This window comes from Chelonoidis abingdonii, chromosome 4 (assembly GCF_003597395.2).
Source record: "Chelonoidis abingdonii isolate Lonesome George chromosome 4, CheloAbing_2.0, whole genome shotgun sequence".
NCBI classification, from domain to species: domain Eukaryota; kingdom Metazoa; phylum Chordata; order Testudines; family Testudinidae; genus Chelonoidis; species Chelonoidis abingdonii.
This window is the reverse complement of record NC_133772.1, coordinates 103,405,513-103,425,223: the sequence shown is the minus strand read 5'-3', so window position 1 is coordinate 103,425,223 and position 19,711 is coordinate 103,405,513. Positions and strand designations below refer to the sequence as shown.

Genomic DNA, 19,711 nt, shown 5'->3' with positions numbered 1-19,711 from the left:
TTCCATGGGTCTTAGTGGTATATTAAACTGAGCCCCTCTATGAATTCATGGAAGTGCTCTTGTGTTTCTTACTGATGTCACACCACAGCTTTACCAGAAGGCTAGTGTCTGCTTCTGTCCAACTGGCAGCATGGAAGAGGACTTCTTGGATGGCATCTCTGCTCAAATGGTGTGGAAGAGCAGTAGAAATATATTAAGCAGTGCAGAAGAAGGGAGAAATTAGATGAGAAAGTATAGCCAGGGCAAACTTGTGAGATTGGAGGATTAACAGCACTTGATTAGCCTGTATTCTCACTGCAAGGTAGGCAGTTAGCAAAACCCCTGAGCCCAAGCCTTTACCCTCAGTCATGCCTGCTAACCTGAGTTTAAAGCACCTTCGAGCCTGGGTTAGAAGTTTTTTCTGTGTAGATGGATCTGGGGTTGGGGCAATGCCTAAGCTAGGGGTCGGCAGCCTTTGAGAAGTGGTGTGCCAAGTCTTCATTAATTTAAGGTTTTGTGTGCCAGTAAAAGGTTTTGCGTGTGAGATTGGCAGCACGTGCGGCAGATAGAACCACAGATCGGCAGCGAGCTGAGCCCGATGCCAGTCTGGGGTTCTGTCCGCCGGCCCCTGCCATTCAGGGTCCCGGCCACCGGCCTCGCTCAGCCTGCTGCCGCCCAGGTTCCATCCATCCAGGCCGACAGTGGATTGAACGGGGCCAGCGGCTGGGACCCCGGCTGGCAAGGGGCCGGCAGCTGGGACTCGAGACCTGCTGCAGGCTGAGTGTCTCATCCCACTGCTGATCTGGGGTCCCGGCCACCGGCCCCACTCAGTCTGCTGCCAGCCCGGGTTTCGTCCATCCAGGCCAGCAGCAGGCTGAGCAGGGCCAGAGGCCGGGATCCCGGTTGGCAGCAGCATGCAACCCAAAATCAGCCTGCGTGCCACCTGTTGCTGACCCCTGGCCTAAGCTATAGCCCGAGCTAATTTTGCATTGAAGACATGCCCTATATGTAATCTCTTTTTTTTTTTAAAAGGTTTAAATATGAAAAATGTTTGGTTATTACAGGGCCACATTTAGGTTTTCTTTTTACAAAAATTCACACTTCATCTTAGTTTTCAGAGTAGCAGCCATGTTAGTCTGTATCCGCAAAAAGAACAGGAGTACTTGTGGCACCTTAGAGACTAACAAATTTATTTCAGCATAAGCTTTCGTGGGCTACAGCCCACTTCTTCAGATGAATAGAATGGAACACACAGACAGGAGATAATTATACATACAGAGAACTTGAAAAGGTGGCAGTACACATACCAACTGGAAGAGGCCAATCAATTGAGATGAGCTATCATCAGCAGGAGGGAAAAAAACCTTTGAAGTGATAATTGAGATGACCTATAGAAGGTGTGAGGAGAGCTTAACATAGGGAAATAGATTCAATTAGTGTAATGACCCAATCATTCCCAGTCTCTGTTTAAACCTAAATTAATTATATCTAATTTGAATATTAATTCGAGTTCAGCAGTCTCTCTTTGGAGTCTGTTTTTGAAGTTTTTTTTGTTGCAAAATTGCCACCTTCAAGTCTGTCATTGAGTGGTTAGAGAGGTTGAAGTGCTCTCCCACTGGTTTTTGAATGTTATGATTCCTGATATCAGATTTGTGTCCATTTATTCTTTTGCGTAGAGACTGTCCGGTTTGGCCAATGTACGTGGCAGAAGGGCGTTGCTGGCACATGATGGCATATATCACGTTGGTAGATGTGCAGGTGAACAAGCCCCTGATGGTGTGGCTGATGTGATTAGGTCCTATGATGGTGTCACTTGAATAGATATGTGGACAGAGCTGGCATTGGCCTTTGTTGCAAGGATAGGTTCCTGGGTTAGTGTTTATGTTGTATGATGTGCAGTTGCTGGTGAGTATTTGCTTCAGATTGGGAGGCTGTCTGTAAACAAGGTCTGGCCTGTCTCCCAAGATCTGTGAGAGTGAGGGATCATCTTTCACTAGTTCTGATATCTACAATCTAGGGGGATAATATTCTCTGTAAGAATAAATTTTTATTGTATCCTTTAAAGTACAAATTCTACCCACCTGTCAAAAAAGTGTTGCTCTTTTATCTGTCAGGCATTGCGTACGTATTAACCAGTCAGTCGTTATTTTATTGTTCTGAATGAAACTTTAAAAATGACATCTTTTGAGACCTGCCTGAACATGTTACCTGGGCAGGTCCTGACTGTTCTGGGCCATTGTTTCCAAAACAACATTATAAAATAAGGTCTCTTCCATTTCAAGAGCAAACTGTGCTGTACTGTATCTTTCAAAGTACTGTAAATGGATATTTACTTCCAAAAGGGTAAATCATATGTATCACATTACTTCTGATTATGACTAATATTCCTTTAAAAAACCCAACCTTGTTTAATTAAAGGGATGTGTCATGTTTTAGTTGCCATATGACAAATCCACAAACTACTCAGAGTATCCCACCCTGGCCTCATTGTAATCTTTGTTTATGTACAGCACAGTTTAAATTAAAAATATATCCTCAGGAAGCAAAGCAGATATAGAAGTCTCCCTTCATTTGTGTGAAGTAATACTTGTGATTTTTTTTTAACGAAGAATTGAATGCATGCAAAATGTTTACCTCGCACACAGCGTGACAAAAAGTATTTGTTTGAAGAAGGCATCAAGGCTGATACATTTGTGACCAGAACCAAGGCTTTTGCTGGCCCAACTGAACTCCTCATACCGTTTTAATTGGAATTCTACATTTCAGTTGCCCCTTAAAGCAAGGGAAACTGTCTGTTTTTTAGACCCCAATTTACCTCCTCCTTATGAAAACCTTGTCTTCCACTTTTGCTGTTGGGAATTCTTATCACTTTATGGTTTTGTATCATACAGAACATTCAATAACTTGTGTAGCTTAAATAATACTGCTTACATCTTTAGTTTCATGAATCATTGTTTTAATTTTCCTACTTTACTTTCTTTTTGATCCTATGTTTGGAGCTTGACAGGTTGGAAACTAATGTATGTTTGGTGTAAGCAATGAGGCCTATCCTTCCTTTAAGATTTTGGCGAACATTGAAGGGGGAAAGGTCCTTCTCACCATATCTCCAAATTTAGGAGTGTAGATTGGTGGGTTGGTTTTTCTTAGCTTCAACTTCCGATCTTCTGTGTGAAAGCAGTGGGGATGCATGTGCACAGAAGTAATTAGGAACAGAATTTAGCTTGTCGACTTAGGTGAAAGTGGAGAGAGGCTTTCAGTAAAATGACTGTGTGGAGTTAAAAACAAAAAAAAATGTCATTAATTCCTTCTGTTTTAATTTTATGCATTGAAACAGTAACATTTCAGACATCAAGTACTTGAGGCTAAAAAATTAATATGTAGGTGTGACGCAGTAGGGGCTGTCTGCATGGGAAATGGGAGAGCAGAGGATGACTTCAGGTGAAGGCAGGACCTGAGCCTGTAACATGAGCCAGGAAGAGGCGGGGGGGGCGGAGTCAAAGCCCGGGAAGCTGGACAAAGGAAGAGAGCCTGCTGGAGAGGTTTTTAGTTTCAGTTTTGGTCTGACTGGGAAGAGGCAGGGAACCTTGAGTCTGGGGTCTAAGATCCTTGCCCCCCAGAGGGACCTGACTGAGGGGTCCTGGTTGTACCTACAAGCCCTGCTTGGGACTGTGTTCCTGTTGTCTAAAAAACCTTCTGTTTTACTGGCTGGCTGAGAGTCACAGTGAATCGCAGGAAGTGGGGGTTGTAGGGCGCAGACTCCCCCACACTCCGTGACAGTAGGGGAGCATCTGCGCTTTGGCAAAAACATTAGATAGATAAAAAGAAAAAGAAAAAGCAATAATTTTCAGCTACTCCTAATTAGAAATGCGCAAATAAAGGCAATGAGAATATAGTATCAGAGGGGTAGCCGTGTTAGTCTGGATCTGTAAAAAGCAACAGTGAGTCCTGAGGCACCTTAAAGACTAGCAGATGTATTGGAGCATAAGCTTTCGTGGGTGAATACCCCCGTACTCATGTGTCTGACAAAGTGGGTATTCACCCACGAAAGCTTATGCTCCAATACGTCTGTTAGTCTTTAATGAGAATATAGTTCACAAGACTCTGACAAAAATGTGTACCATCTTATTACAGTTTTATATTTACACAGTTGTCCTCAGTCTGTTTATCACGGATGACTTTGTACTCACATCTTCAGCAATGACTCTGTAGAATGGGCAGTCTAGACACAGTCCACATAGGTATTTTGAAGACATTATGTAAAGACACAGAAAGGAAAGTCTGAAGCTAGAAAGAGAATACAGTAATAGCTTACTACTACTTTGAAGCTTCATTTTATATCTCCTGTCTCACTCAGAGGTGAATAGCTAGAGTATTCTGCAATCCAAGCTGTTGTTTATGTTCAGTTTGTGTAGTGTGTTGCATTTTCAAAGCATTGTATAAATTTACATTAAAATACTGAACCTCTGATGCTTGTGGGTAATAAGTAAATGGATGTGAATATCAAGACTTTGAACGTTTCTTTTTCTACAGGAACTTGGTGTGGAGTTGTTGAATGTTCTGCATCGACTGATACTAACCAGAGAATCGCCTGATATTCAGCTTGCTACCCTTGAAGTAGTCCAACAGATTCTTTTCGCAGCTCAAGAGCATGTGAGAGAGAAACGGAGAAGTGCAGAAGGTATACAATATACTGTTCTACAATATACTGTATTAACTTTTTGTGACCAAACTTATTCCATCTGTAAGCTGTAGATTAGTGGCTTTATTTGTCAGAGGTGCTAAGAAGTCACTAATCTCATTGACTTCACTGGGAGCTAAAGATATTCGGTACTTCAGAAAATCAGGCCACGCAAGACTAAGTAGGCCAGTTGTGGAATTGCAACACAGGAGCATCAGCTTTTTCTTTGTGTGGCAATATAAAGTAGAGTTTTTAAATAAAGCAACTGTGATCAAGTTACTCATCCAGTTCCTAACAGCATTGAGTACAGCTGTTGAATTAAGCATTTTCTCCTGGATTAGATATACCCTTTAACATTCATTATAATTAAATTACAGGTTTTTCTTCTGTTTAGAAGATGTGGAATGAAACCAAATTTTATTTCCTATAAAAATAGTACATATGCACAGAATTTTGTACCAAAACATTTTCTTCTTTGAGTGCTTGCTCATATTGATTTCAGTTAGGTGTGTGCATGCCGCATGCACAGTTCGCTGGAAGGTTTTTCCCCTAGTAGCACCCATCGGGTTGGCTCTGGAGCCCCATGGAGTCACGCCTTCATGGCACTGCATATAGGGCCCTGCCAACTCGCCGTCTCCAATTCCTTCTTAGTCAGTGATAGTTATTGGAGCGTTTCATCTCGACTTCAGCGAGGGATCCCCTAGCGTATTTTCTGTAAATAGTTAAAGATAGTTTAAAAATTTGTTTTAGTTAGACAGACATCTGGACTTGGGGCAGTGAGGGGTGTTTCCCGCCCCTGCTTCCACATCCCTCTCCCGGGCCCGGGGCATGCCTCAGACCCAGGGGTTTAAGCCTTGCGGGGTTTGCCAGAAGCCTATGCCCAAGGGCGACCCACACTCAGCTTGTCTAAAGTGCTTGGGGGAATCTCATGAAGCAGACAGGTGCTAGATCTCTCAGAGCTTTCGCCCTTGCATGAAGAAGGAGAGGGATCACAAACTAAAGTTGCTGCTAATGGAAGCAGCTCTCTGCCCTCAGTGTGAGTCAAGCCCAATGGATATGGCACTGGGCTCCTCTGCATCAGTGCACAACACACTGGTTTCGGTCCGGGAGATTCTAGGAAGGACTCTGGGATCAGAGACCGTCGACACCGACACTCCCCGGCACCGAGCATGGCACGGGATCAATCTTGGCACTGCTCACAGTCTCCCATCCCAAAGACGCAGCACAGGAAGACTGATAGAGGGCGCTCCCCTTCCTGTGCATAGGAATGTGAACCTAAGGGAGGTAGACTGCACCTCCCCTCCAGCTCAACAGCCGGCACCATCGACTCCAGGCCATGAGAGGGACCGTTGAGTCTGGTGCCACCGAAGGAGACCCAGGTGGAGATTTGGACCTCCCTTCCACACTCAAGACTTACGAGGCGGTGTGGGACCTGATCACATTGACAGGTCCATACTCCCCCCGATCACGGTGTCATAGCACCAGTCCCAAGGCCCCAAATGACTCAGAGGCCAGTGGCAAGCCAGCTATGGCTTGGCAATGTTCTACATCTTCCCGGCACCAATTCCTAGCACTGACTCATACGTGTCTCAGAGAAGCCGACACTGTAGCCGCTGGCACTCCCAGTCAGCAGGGATGACCCAAACTTTCCCCATGGTACTGTGGCCACAAAAGTGGCAGGTACTGGCTCAGATGCTGACCCAGTGGCCCTTCTGGACCCCGTGGGCTTACCACCAGTCCCAGGGGTCTACTTCAGTATGCTCCTTTTCAGTCGTGTCTGAGAGAAGGACTGCATCTAGGGCCAGGGATTTTTCCCAGGCATTAGCCACCGCTACCGCCACAATTGGTACCACGTCCAGCAGCGACAACAGACTTGGCACCATGCGTATCCTTACCAGAAGCACTTCCACCAACTTAAGACAGGCTGGGGGCGGGGAAGTTGAGAGCCTTGGCTCTCAGCTCCACACACAGCTCCTCGCTCCTATCCAGACTGTGCCCTGTGCTCCCCACTCCCCATGGAGAGCCTGGCGGCTGCCCCAAGGATCCCAGCTCTTCGCTGGGAGCTTGGGAACCACCTGGACTCCAGGCGCAGAGCTCCCTGCCAGGAGCCCGGCTGTGGTGGGAGCCTCTGTACAGCACTGGGACTCTCCATGGGGAGCCAGGAACCTCTGGATCTGTCAGTGGGGTACAGGGAGTTGGGCAGGCGCAGCCCAGCTCAGAGCAGGCAGCCTGGGCAGCAGCTGAGCTGAGAGCCGGGAATGGGAAGCTGGGGGCAGCTGGGCTCCAAGTGGGGTGGGTACAGCCTAACAGGGAGCCCAAGGGAGCAGCCGGGCTGTAGCTGGAGCTAGCTCCAGCATGGAGCCATGAAATTGACAAGAATTAGAACCAACAGCCGAGGTAAATAACTCCCCACAACTGGAAGAGATTGTTTATTACATCTGGAGGAATAGACCACTCGTGGTTGTGAAAAGACTTGCTGAGGTGCTTGATTTTGCTACTTTGATGATTTTAGGAGGTTTTTGTGTAGAATTTCTGAGGTTTTTTTTTAAAAAGCCATCTGAAAAATCAGCAGTTCCATCACGTGGCATCATACTGTTCTCCAACTGGTTCATCAGCAACGTTGAATCTTGAGATCCACCTTCGAGATCTCTGCCACTTGAGTTAACAGAGTAACTGTTAACAGTAGTTGGTTGGCATTCACTCTGTGGTCTACACTAGAAGAGGATGAGGTGCAGTTTACCAGTAGGTTTCACAGATATTTGCAATGCTGACAGCAGAGGGACTCAGGAATCTTGGGTTCCATTCCACACTCTGGAGAAGAGTGTTTTCTCGTGGTTTCAAGGCCTACTAACTGTTGGTCCTTCTCCCCACAGACTTGCCTCTGTCCTAGTCTTGTCTCTTCCCTACTTTGTCTCCTCATCCTAATCCCATTCTCCCAGTCATGTTGCCCAGCGAGTCCTAGTGTTCTCATCTGGAGTCCAGTGCCAGTTTTATTACCTGGCCAGTCTCATTTCCCCTCTCCTGTCTCTTCATCTAATCTCTCTCCCTCCCATCCTGTCTCCTCCACTGGCTACCAGTCCCAGGCTCCATCCTTGGGCTCCTCATCCATCTCTGTTCCTATCCTTCCCTGGCTTTTGGCCCAATTTCCCCCCCTTCCTGGCTCTTTGTCCTAGTCTCCTTGCCCAACCAATCCCATTGGTCTCCCCACAATTCCTTGTAAAATCTCTTTCATTCCCCAACCCGAACCTGCCACCCACCCTGCAAAAAAAAAAAAAAAAAAGTATCCCTCTCTAACACCCTGTGTCCGTGCCCAGCCATCACAGCCTCCCTTCCCACAGTGGCTCCCAGTCTCCGTGCCAGTCTCTCCCACTTCCCCTCCCCCAACTCTTCATGATATTTTGTGTTTCTTCCCCTCCCTTCCAGTCCAACTCTCACTGGACACTTTGTCCCAGTCTACTCCATTCCTTCCCTCTGATTCAGCTCTTGTCACCGCTGCACTTGAGTCAGGTGGCTTACTTCTCTATGCTGCCTGAATGCCAGCAGGGGGGTAATTGAAAGCACAGAGGAGAGAAGCTCCCTGCTCTCAACCCCACCATAGCCCGCAGCAGCCAGGACCCGCAGTTCTATGGGAAGCCCAGCTTTGCTTCTGTAGTCTTAGGCTGTAGCATGTTCAGTCATTCTGTGGGGGATGAATGCACAGTTTGTTCCCACGTAGGAGCTCTGAGGGGTTGAGGCATGCTCAGTGAGGATGAAATCTTTGGACAATTTAGCTGCTGCAGTGACTGATGAGAGAGAGAGAGAATTCTTTCTGGAATGCACAGAGGTATAAATATCCCTCTCCCCCTGTACATGGTGGTCAGTGCCCCCAGCTGGTCTGCCCTCGTTCTGTTGCCCCCTTGGCTTTACTTAGGTAAGTCCATGCCTCTTTCCCCTCTCTCGTAACCCAAAGGACCCTTGATAGAGCAACATCCCTTTCTCCTGCCGGACAAAGACCCCCCCATATTCAGTTGAGGTGAGTGCATCCTTATAAATTTATTTCAAACTACAGTTGTTCTCTATCAGAACTTTTAACACTGTGCTGCATTAGAATTTAGAACTGTAAATTATCCCCTGCCAATACAACAAAGCTTCAAGAAGTAAACTTTTGTCAACAAAACCCTACGTGCTTAATGTCCTTATTTCTTCTTTTCGTTATAGTTGATGATGGTGCTGCAGAAAAGGAGACCTTGCCAGAATTTGGAGAAGGCAAAGACACAGGAGGACTGGTGCCTGGAAAGTCATTAGTCTTTGCTACGCTGGAGTTGTGTGTTTGCATTCTAGTCAGGCAGCTCCCCCAGCTTAACCCTAAAGTAACTGGTAGCCCTGCAGTTAAAGCTGGAAAACCTCAGTTGTTGTCAGAGAGTGGAAGTAGATTGGTGGCAGCAGCATTAGTTATCCTCTCTGACATTCCGTCAGTCTGCTCTCCTGAAGGTAGGATGTGGTTGATACCAATATGTGATTTTGTTGCAAGGGAAGATTAAATGAAAAGATGGATGATGATCATAGAGTAACATATACTTACTGCATAACTTTATCTGTTGCATAAATGCTGGAGGAAGGTCTAGGAAATTTATCTATGACAATTTTCCAATTGTTTTTGTTGTACTCAAAAGTTAAAAAAGGGAAAAAAAAGGTTGATGGGTACAGGAGCAGTAGTGTGAGAGTGTAAAGTAGTTTTCAGGGCCGAAATATTTTTCTCCCATCTTTTCCCCATAAAGAAGTCCAATTAATGGACACATTTTATTTCACAGAGGTATATGTATGATAGCTGCATGCTTCCTTTATAAAGCCTTAATTTAGGAATTTATAATACAGCTGTAAAAATGTGTTCCAAAGGGAAATGTGCCATGTCATCTTTGTCCAAAAGCCATCTTGTAAACTACAGAAACACAGACTAGGAAGGTAGTGTTTATCTCTCAGAGCATCTGACCCTCACCCCCGACTTCATTTTTCACAGTCACCAAACCTTCTTAAGATTATTTTTAAAATAGTATAATTACATAGAATATCTATCTCTCTATCTTATCTTGTTACCTTTTACTGTTTGTTTACCTTCATGCTTCCATAACCCAGCTTTTTTCATACGTCGCTGAGTTAGGTCTAATTTAGATAATAATTTCCTTGAATCAGAGCCCTGTCACTGTATTTATGTAAAATACTATTCATACCTATGGTACTGTACAAAACATAAATCCAGCAATTCCTATCCTTTGCATCTACCAGCCCCTTTTCCCACATTTGCCCTCTACTATTGAGTCCTTGTGTCATGGTCACCATCTTGCCAGCCCAAAGGGATGATGATCTCCTTTTGGAAACAGTCATTGGCTCTCCTGTTCAATCATGAGGATTAATGTTGAGTGGTGATGGTCTTTTGTTACGTTCAGTCCAGTGATTGTCATCTTTCAGAATGATGAGAAAAGAGCTTGGACATGGCATTGTTAGGCTCTGAGAGATCACTGCTGATCTTCAGTAGCTGTTCTTGCCAGGTTCCTGCAGTTAAGCTTCAGAGTTGTTGTTTTTTTCTTTTAAGGAAACAGAACAAGAACCTAAGGCACCAGTACAGTAAGGCATTTAAGTACATGCTTTAGTCCATCTCCATTCAGTCTGTTTTGCTGAATAGCGTTGGACTTAAGCACATTAAAGTTAAGTGTGCACTTAGACTTTAAGTGTGCGCATTGCTTAATCAGGATCTACAATAATGCACAAAATGTATGTGTGGACTTTACTCCATTGACTTCAGTGGGATTCAGGTGTCTGCACTAGCAAAGCCCAGTCTAAACATTTAAGCTTGTTGGAACATAGGCACTACCATATTGGGTCAGACCCAAGTTGTGTCTAGTTCAGTATTCTGTTTCCAACCGAGGCTAGTGCCAGATGTTTCAGAAGGAGATGTAAAAACCACACCGTAGGCAGATATTGGATTACCTGCTCTGCACATTAGGTGTGATGCTTTCCTAAATTTTTGTTAGCTATAACTTATAATGCTAGATATTATTATGCATGTTCAGTGTCTGATTTCTTTTTTAATCTTGCTAAATTCTTAGCTCATTAACTTCCTTTAGCAAAGAGTTTCGTAGTCTAATTATGTATCATAGGGAAAGTATTTCTTTTTATCAGTTTTGAATTTGCCACCTGTTAATTTCATTGAATGTCCTCCCTGTTCTAGTGTTCTGGAACAGACACAACAGAAGCTCCCAAACTACCATCTTTATTTCGTGTATTTTATTATGTCCCTTCTTATTTGTCTCATTTCTACAGGAAACAATCCAAAACTTTTCATTCTTTCTTCATATGCATTTTTCCACATCATTATCGTTGCCCTTCTCTGAACCCCCACTAATTGTGACTTTTACATAATAAACTTTAGGTATGTGAGTAGTCCCAGTGAAGTTAATGACTTTCTGACTTAAAAGGAGAGTCCAGCATCTCTTTAAGTAGCCAATCTGCCTCCATTTGACATTAAAAATCACATGCAGTTTACATACTTTTTTCTGGAACCAAGACTTACAATTAGTAGGCAACTTTTAGAAATGAAAACTGTTTAGACAATGTATATAAAAAGGGAATTGAAGAGAAGTGATTTATAAAATAACAAATTCTGGAAATCTTTCGCTTTATACAGTGATACACCAAGCATTTGTTTTGTCTCATAGGAAGTGTTTCAGTACTCCCTACTATCCTGTACCTAATTATTGGAGTCCTCAGAGAAACTGCTGTGAAATTGCCAGATGGCCAGTTACCTTTGACAGTTGCTGCATCTTTACAAGCTCTTAAGGGGATATTGTCTTCTCCTATGGCTCGAGCAGAGAAGAGCCGAACTGCTTGGACTGAACTTCTTCGTAGTGCTTTAGTCACAGTTCTTGACTGCGGGGATCCAGGTAACCAAAAGTGAGAGGAGGAGGATGAAAAGATGCTGGCGTAGATAAAATTCAAATAACTCTAGAAGACTGAGATGGTGGTGGAAGAACTGAACTATCCTTTAAGATAACTTAATGTCTTAGTGTGAAACTTACTTAACCCACATAGTCCAACATCAATCTTCTCAAGTACAGCCCACTCCCATTTCTGCTACTATAGTCAAGGGGTCGGCAGCCTTTGGCACCTGGCCCATCAGGGAAAGCTGTTGGCGGGCCTGCCTGGTTTGTTTATCTGGAGCGTCCACAGGCACGGAGCCCCACAGCTCACTGGCTGCTGTTCACCGTTCCTGGTCAGTGGGAGCTATGAGAAGTGATGGCTAGCACATCCCTTGGCACACACCACTTCCCACAGGTCCAATGTCTCATTGGCCGGGAATGGTGAACTGTGGGACTCTGTGCCTGCGGACACTCATGATAAACAAACCGGCCTGGCCTGCCAGCAGCTTTACCCTGACGGGCTGGATGCTGAAGGATAGAATCATAGAATATTGGGGTTGGAAGGGACCTCAGGAAGTTATCTAGTCCAACCCCCTGTTCAAAGGGGGACCAATCCCCAGACAGATTTTTGCCCCAGATCCCTAAATGGCCCCTTGAAGGATTGAACTCACAACCCTGGGTTTAGCAGGCCAGTGCTCAAACCACTGAGCTATCCCTTCCCCCGAGCCCCTGCTATAGTCTATAGGTTGGAGTAGCCACTGCAGTCTCTCTGTGCCTCTTTTGGGGTGTAGTGGGGAAGCAGATTTCATGGTTCCGCCTGTGGCTTACACCCAGCCTCAGCCCATTGCTATGCTCTGCCCCAGCCTGTGTTGGAACAGTGCACCTAAAGGGTGTATCCACTGCAGTGGTGCTCCCTCACCGAGCTCTAATGTGGTGTGGAAGGCTACATGCTTATCCTCTGCACCAGGGCCACTGGTCAGAATTAAAACAACGCTTTCACCATCAATGGACCTACCTGCTTTCCTTTGGGTGAATCCCCTCTGACAGGCAAGGGGCTTTGCTTGTGCAGGCTAATGTAATTTATGCAACTCTGTGCCAGATTCAGCAAATCTTGTTCCTTGAGTTTAACTGAATTATGCAAAAATATAATTGTGTGTATATGTATGATTATATTAATGATAAAACTTCATAATCCTGAATTTATTTTTGAAATTACAATATAATTTTCATAAATCATTTTAGTGATTGATGTGTCTGCAACCAGTACTCTAGAGTGTTTCTGTATTTAGTCCACAAACCATGCAGCTTTATTCTTTACCTCACTAAACACTTATTGCAAGATGTGTGACATGCATCAAGCACACTTTTTCTTGTATTTAATTATCATATTCTCTCATATTTAGATACATGGGGTATGTTTCCGTTGTGTGAGATATACTGTAATGTCCCCAGAGGCCACTGGTTCTCTATAAATAAAAAGTGACAAAGAGTCCTGTGGCACCTTATGGACTAACAGATGTTTTGGAGCATGAGCTTTCATGGGTGAATACCCACTTCGTCAGATGTATGACATTGGTTTTAGATTCTTGTGAAAACAGTTGTATCAATATATGCAAAAGAAAAAATATTTTCTTAATACAAAATTAATGTGCTTGCACCACTGTATAATTCCATTTAGACATAATATAGGAAATGCCATGCCAAAAAATGCTTCATATGCATTCTTTCCATCACTTTAGAACAGGGGTCAGCAGCCTTTCAGAAGTGGTGTGCCTAGTCTTCATTTATTCACTGTAATTTAAGGTTTTGCGTGCTAGTAATACATTTTAACATTTTTAGAAGGTCTCTTTCTGTAAGTCTATAATATATAACTCAACTATTGTTGTATGTAAAGCAAATAAGGTTTTTAAAATGTTTAAGAAGCTTCATTTAAAATTAAATTAAAATGCAAAGCCTCCTGGACAAGTGGCTAGGACCCTGGCAGTGTGAGTGCCACTGAAAATCAGCTTGTTTGCTGCCTTCAGCACACGTGCCATAGGTTGCCTGCCCCTGCTTTAGAACATTACAATTTGCAATATTGCTTTTATAATGTGAATTTGAGACTGAGACTGTTTTATCTTTAGTAGATGGAGCTCAACAAGAACTTGATGAAGTCAGCCTGCTTACTGGCATTACAGTGTTTATTTTGTCTACAAGTCCAGAAGTTACTACCATAGAGTGCCTTCAAAAGCGTTGTATTGGGAAGTTTAAAATAGCACTTGATTCAAAAGATCCTGTGGTAAGTACTTTTCTAGCTAGATGAGTATTTCAATTAGAAGCATTCTAGCACATTTTCTGTTGAGCTGTTTCACTGGGCCGAACTAAAAGTGTTGATTTGAAAGAATTTTTTTTATTCTGTCCCGTTTAGATCTGTTTTATTTTAAATTACAATTTTAAACTAGTTGGCCAGAGCTAGTGGGTCTGTGTTGTGCCTTGCATTTAACTGTTGTTCATTAAAATATTCTGTATACAAATGAAATATTTTTTATATTATTGTTTCACCATTTGGGAAATAAGAACTCCACACTTTACTAAATGGGTAAGAAAGTTACCTAGTTTTGCAGCCATTTCCTTAATTTTCTCTGTGCACTTATTTTAGACCTTAAGGCAATATGCTGCCAGGTCATCTGTTTTGATTCTTTATCTGTACTCTTGACAGAAACAGCACATCAGGAGGATTTTTTTCTTGTTTCTTACACGGTGAAAGTATACCGCTGTCACAGCAGTTCACCCTTTATCACACTGCAAGTGAGGCTCTAAAGATGATACTCGCTTGGGCTTTTGTTAATTAAATAATAGCTCCCCAAATGTGTGCTTTATGTTGACCAATGTAAGAGTCCATTGTAAACCAGTTTTTTCCTCCTCCTCCTATACTGATTTATCAATCAGAAAGTCAGCTTTATTTAATTTTAATTATCAAAGTTGATGACTCAGCTGCTAGAACAAGATGGAAATATTTGCTTTTTAAGTCTATTGCTATATGTCCAATTTTAGAAATCTCAATTTTTAGCAGGATGGCTTTCATTGATAAGAATTTCAGAAAGCCAGGTGTAATTACAAAAAAAGAAATGGTGACATAGGGTGAAATTTTCAAAAGCATCTAAGTAACTTAGGCGTCTCAGCCTTCCAAGAGTCCCATAGACACTTAGACTCCTAAGGCATTAAGCATTTTTGCAAATGTTATCCATAGTTTAATAGTGAGGTGACATTTCTGTTCTAAGCCTCTGCTTTTAGTCAAGTGTAATTTTCTCCAAAAATTTCATTTTAACGTGGTTAAGAAACCTAGTGGGTTCGTGAGCCTAAAACTCTATTTAGACATTTTTAATTGAGTGCAAGACATGTTTTATGGTTTCTTCGTTATTTGTTAAAATAATTCTGGGATACTTTCCTGACATCATTTAACTTTTCAAAGTATGTTTTACAGTTAGCTAATGATGAAAAGTTTCTCTTGCCATGTGAATTTTCAAGTTTTTGTACACTTTTTTCTTATGAAAACTTTATCTTTGAAATTGTGCCAAGCCATTCCTACATGTAGTTTTAAGTGTAACGTTGTTTACATTCAGTATTGTAACTGTAACTTTTCCCCTCTAGGTGCAGCTTAAGTGCTATCAGCTGCTGCTTTCTATCTTTCAATATCCCAACAGAGCTGTCTCATATCCTTACATTCATTCTTTGGCACCATCTATTGTGGGGAAATTGCAGGAAACAGAAAAAACAAAGCCTGAGAATTCTGCTGAACTGCAAGTCATTCAGGAAGGAATAAAGGTGGTAGCAGCTCTCATAGCCATTGCTGAGGAAGAGCATCGTAAGTCCCTCAATTTCAATGCCATTTTAATGTCTTAAGTGGCTGTGGGGAATCAACTAAAACAAAATGTCTTCCTCCATAATTATAATTTTGAACAAAATTTAATTATTAGTTACACTGTTTAACAGTATGTCTTAGAAAAATGTTGACTCTCTTTATGGTAAGGTTAGTAGTACTCATTAGGGTTTGAAAACTTAAAAAAAATTGATATCTAAGTATTGTTTTTAATTTTTATAGGTGCTTACTTGGTGGCCTGCCTCCTGCCCCTCCTTATTTCCTTTCTTTTGGATGAGAATTCTTTGGGGTCAGCCACAAACTCAACAAGAAATCTACATGAGTTTGCTTTGCAAAACGTGATGCAGATTGGTCCACAGTACTCATCAGTTTTTAAAAAAGTAATGGCTTCGTCTCCAACTATGAAAGCCAGGCTTGAATCAGCTGTAAAAGGCAATCAGGAAAGCATTAAAGTTAAGACAACACCGAAACATGCAAAGAATCCTGGGAAAAGTTCAAGCATTCAATTAAAGACCAACTTTTTCTGAAGTGTCTTAGGGTACATCTACACTACAGGATTATTCCGATTTTACATAAACCAGTTTTGTAAAACAGATTGTATAAAGTCGAGTGCACGCAGCCACACTAAGCACATTAATTTGGCGGTGTGCGTCATGTACCTCGAGGCTAGCATTGATTTTCCGGAGCAGTTGCACTGTGGGTAGCTTCCCGTAGCTATCAATAGTTCCGCAGTCTTCCTCCACCCATTGGAATTCTTGGGTTGAGATCCCCAATGCATGATTGGTGCAAACAGTGTCGCGGGGTGATTCTGGGTAAATGTCATCACTATTCCTTCCTCCGTGTGGAAAGCAACGGCAGCATCATTTTGCGCCCATTTTCCCTGGATTGCACTGGCCAGACGCCATTAGCATGGGCAACCATTGGAGCCCGTTTTGCCTTTTGTACTGTTCACTGTATGATGTACTGGATGCCACTGACAGAGCGGTACTGCAGTGCTCACAGCAGCATTCATTTGCCATTGCAGGTAGCAAGATGATTATCAGTCATTCATGTACCGTCTGCTACTGTTCATGGGTGTTCCTGCTGGCCTTAGCTGAGGTCGGCCGGGGGTGCAAGACAAAAATGGAATGACTCCCTGAGTCAATTCCTCCTTTATGGTTCTATCTAAAATAGTCAGTCCTGCCTAGAATATGGGGCAGATGTACTAGAGAACCAATGTTCAGGAACCATAGAGCACAGCCGCTCCGTGTCAGATTCCGCAGAAATGTTGAGCTGCGTGCCATTTACTGGGGGTTCCCCTGCAACAACCCCACCGTTGATTCCCTTCTCCCCCAACCTTTCTGGGCTACCGTAGCAGTGTCCCCCATTTGTGTGATGAAGTAATAAAGAATGCCAGAAATTAAGAAACACTGACTTTTTAGCGAGATAAATGAGGGGAGAGCAGCCTCCAGCTGCTATGATAGTCCAGGCAGGGACATTAAATGGTTGGCGGAGAGGAGCCAGATCCCACTGCTATGATAGTCCAGGCAGTACAGAATCCTTTCTTTAGACATGAAAGGGGGGCAGGGGCTGATGGACTCAGGCCCCAGTTGCTATGATGAGGACGGTTACCAGCCATTCTGTACCATCTACCGGGAATGACCAGAAGTCATTCCTATTTTACCCAGGCGCCCCAGCCGACCTCACCTGAGGCAGCCAGGAGCACTTACGGGCTGATGATGAGGATGGTAGCATTCATATTGTACCATCTGCTACGGGGATGGGAGGGGAGAGAATGTGTTATCTTGCCGCTGCACCGCGTCTCCCAGCAGCATGCAGGTAGACATAAGGTGACATATAAAAAGTCAAGAAACGATTTTTTCCCTTTTTTTTCACTGGGGGAGGGAAGGGGGTAAATTGATGACACATACCCTGAAACACCCGGACAAATATGTTTGACCCTGCAGGCATTGGGAGCTCAGCAAGAATGCAAATGCTTTTGGAGGACTGCGCGGGACTGTGGGATAGCTGGAGGTCCTCAGTCCCTCATCCCTCCTCCATGAGCGTCCATCTTGATTCTTTGGCTTTCCGTTACGCTTGTCACACAGCACTGTGCTGTGGCTTTCTGTCTATCATAGCCTGGAGATTTTTCAAATGCTTTCTCATTTCGTCTTCTGTAACGGAGCTATGTGAACAGATTTGTCTCCCATACAGCTATCAGTGCCAGTATCTCCCGTACGGCCCTTGCGGGAGCTCTTTTTGGATTTGGGACTGCATCACCACCCGTGCTGATCAAGGCTCCACGCTGGGCAAACAGGAAATGAAATTCAAAAGTTCGCGGGGCTTTTCCTGTTACTGGCCAGTGCATCGAGTTCAGATTGCTGTCCAGAGCAGTCACAATAGGTGCACTGTGGGATTACCGCCGGAGGCAATTACCGTCGATTTGCGGCCACACTAACCCTAATCCAATATGGTAATACTGATTTCAGCGCTACTCCTCTCATCGGGGAGGAGTACAGAAACCAGTTTAAAGAGCCCTTTATATCGCTATAAAGGGCCTTGTTGTGTGGACAGGTGCAGCGTTAAATCGGTTTAACACTGCTAAAATCGGTTTAAACGCGTAGTGTAGACCAGGCCTTAGGCTCTTTGATAACATTGCAAAAAAAGTCCATTTTCATTTCTAATTACAGTAATCAGGAAGAGTTGGTTTCAGTTTCAGTTCAGTTTTGACTTGAAATCCAGATGATTTTTTAAAAACAACATTCTTTAGAGATTTGCTTTCTAATAAATATAATTGACTTTTTACATTTGTCTGAGCACTTGGAGTAAAACTTATCAAAAGTAATATAAACTATATATTTGCATTAAGAAAATAACAAATCTGTGAGAATTGTGCATTTCTGATATCAGTACAGACAAGAAATAAGACTTTAGATATATTCAAGAGCCAGCAGTTCTTATTCATTAAATAAACTGAATTATTCTGGCAATACATTTAAAACAAAAGTTACTGTGATTATTGATTTTTTTATTTAATTGGGGCATAAATTTACTTGCTTTTCATAGTCTTTCCTAAGCACTAATTTAACAAGCTGCATATATTAAATGTCCTTGTAATCCTTAAGATTAATTATTGTTGAGCTGTAATATCCAGCTACATTTAAGGTAATATTGACTGCTTTAATTAAATGCTAATAAACTCTTGAGCTGTCTAAGATATAGCAATATAACCCTTGCTGTTACATCACAGCTTCACAATGCCTTTTCACTAAGCCCCAGTTCTGCAGGAACATGCAGTGTGGGACTAATGTGCTTACAGTTAAGGCCCATGTGTAAGTGTTTGCATGACTGGTGCCTTATTGCTTGATATAAAGCCTCACTTTTCAGGATATACTTTTTGATCTAACTTTATATTATGCTAGCCAGGCAGTTGAAACTTGCATATCCTGAAAAGGACAGCAGTTTTGATGCACTGTGGCTCTGATTCAGACATCTATCTATCTGGCTGCATCTATTTCATGATTTTTAAATGATCAGGTATCGGTACATGACTCTCACTAATATACATATCTTTTCAAGGAAGGGTGGAAGTGTTTGAAGTCTTGTGTCAAAATACAGCAAACTTAAAGTACAAAAATATACTGTATTTTTATCAAGGAACATATTTTAATATAGAAAAAATCTTAACGACTAAAAATGCAATGGCTATAAAGTATTTTCTAATGTATTGCCTTTTTCTTTTGTGCCAGTATTAGCTCAGTAAACCAAATACTGTCAAAATGAGTGTAGTATTTCCTACTTAAAAATTAGTCAAGAAAAGAAAAGCTGAGAAACACACTGTGATTCAGGAAGAGCATGATGTACTGTATTTTATTATAAGATTTGTATGTAAATACTATTGTAAATTGTACAGAATTAACCACTTGACCAAAATTCTAACAATTCATTTTTTTCTAATTCACATAAATAAACCTAATTTTCTTCAGTAAAGTTTGTTTTTCATTTTACCTGATAGAAGAACTTGCATTTATTTAGTTATTTAAAAATCTGGATTTTAATTAATTAATATTCCCAATCCATACAGTGTCCCTATCAGAACCTCTGTAGGCATATTTGCCATAAGATGTAAAAATGCCAATAGATTAACTCAGAATTAACAACGGCCAATGAGAGTTTAAAAAAACCTCCTTATAATGGGGTGAACAAGCCTGTGACAGGGCAGAGCGGCCCCGCACTGGTACAGCAGGGGTTAACCCTTCCTTCCTAGCAGAGGAAGCCATGCCCCGGAAGCTCTTCTGGGCATGCTCCAAGTGGAGAGCAGAT

The 19,711-nt window shown here is 42.7% G+C and overlaps 1 protein-coding gene across 1 annotated transcript in view; it reads left to right on the top strand.

Annotated features, from left to right (window-relative positions):
- Positions 1-19,365, top strand: part of HEATR5A (HEAT repeat containing 5A) — a 133,650-nt gene extending 114,285 nt beyond the window's left edge. The window contains exons 33-39 of the mRNA XM_032773217.2: positions 4,510-4,657; positions 8,855-9,127; positions 11,350-11,574; positions 13,674-13,828; positions 15,181-15,394; positions 15,632-15,939; positions 18,023-19,365. Of these exons, the coding sequence (XP_032629108.1) occupies positions 4,510-4,657; positions 8,855-9,127; positions 11,350-11,574; positions 13,674-13,828; positions 15,181-15,394; positions 15,632-15,936 (1,320 nt within the window). The 3' untranslated portion in view covers positions 15,937-15,939; positions 18,023-19,365. The remainder of the gene's footprint in view (positions 1-4,509; positions 4,658-8,854; positions 9,128-11,349; positions 11,575-13,673; positions 13,829-15,180; positions 15,395-15,631; positions 15,940-18,022) is intronic.
- The last annotated feature ends 346 nt before the right edge of the window (positions 19,366-19,711 follow it).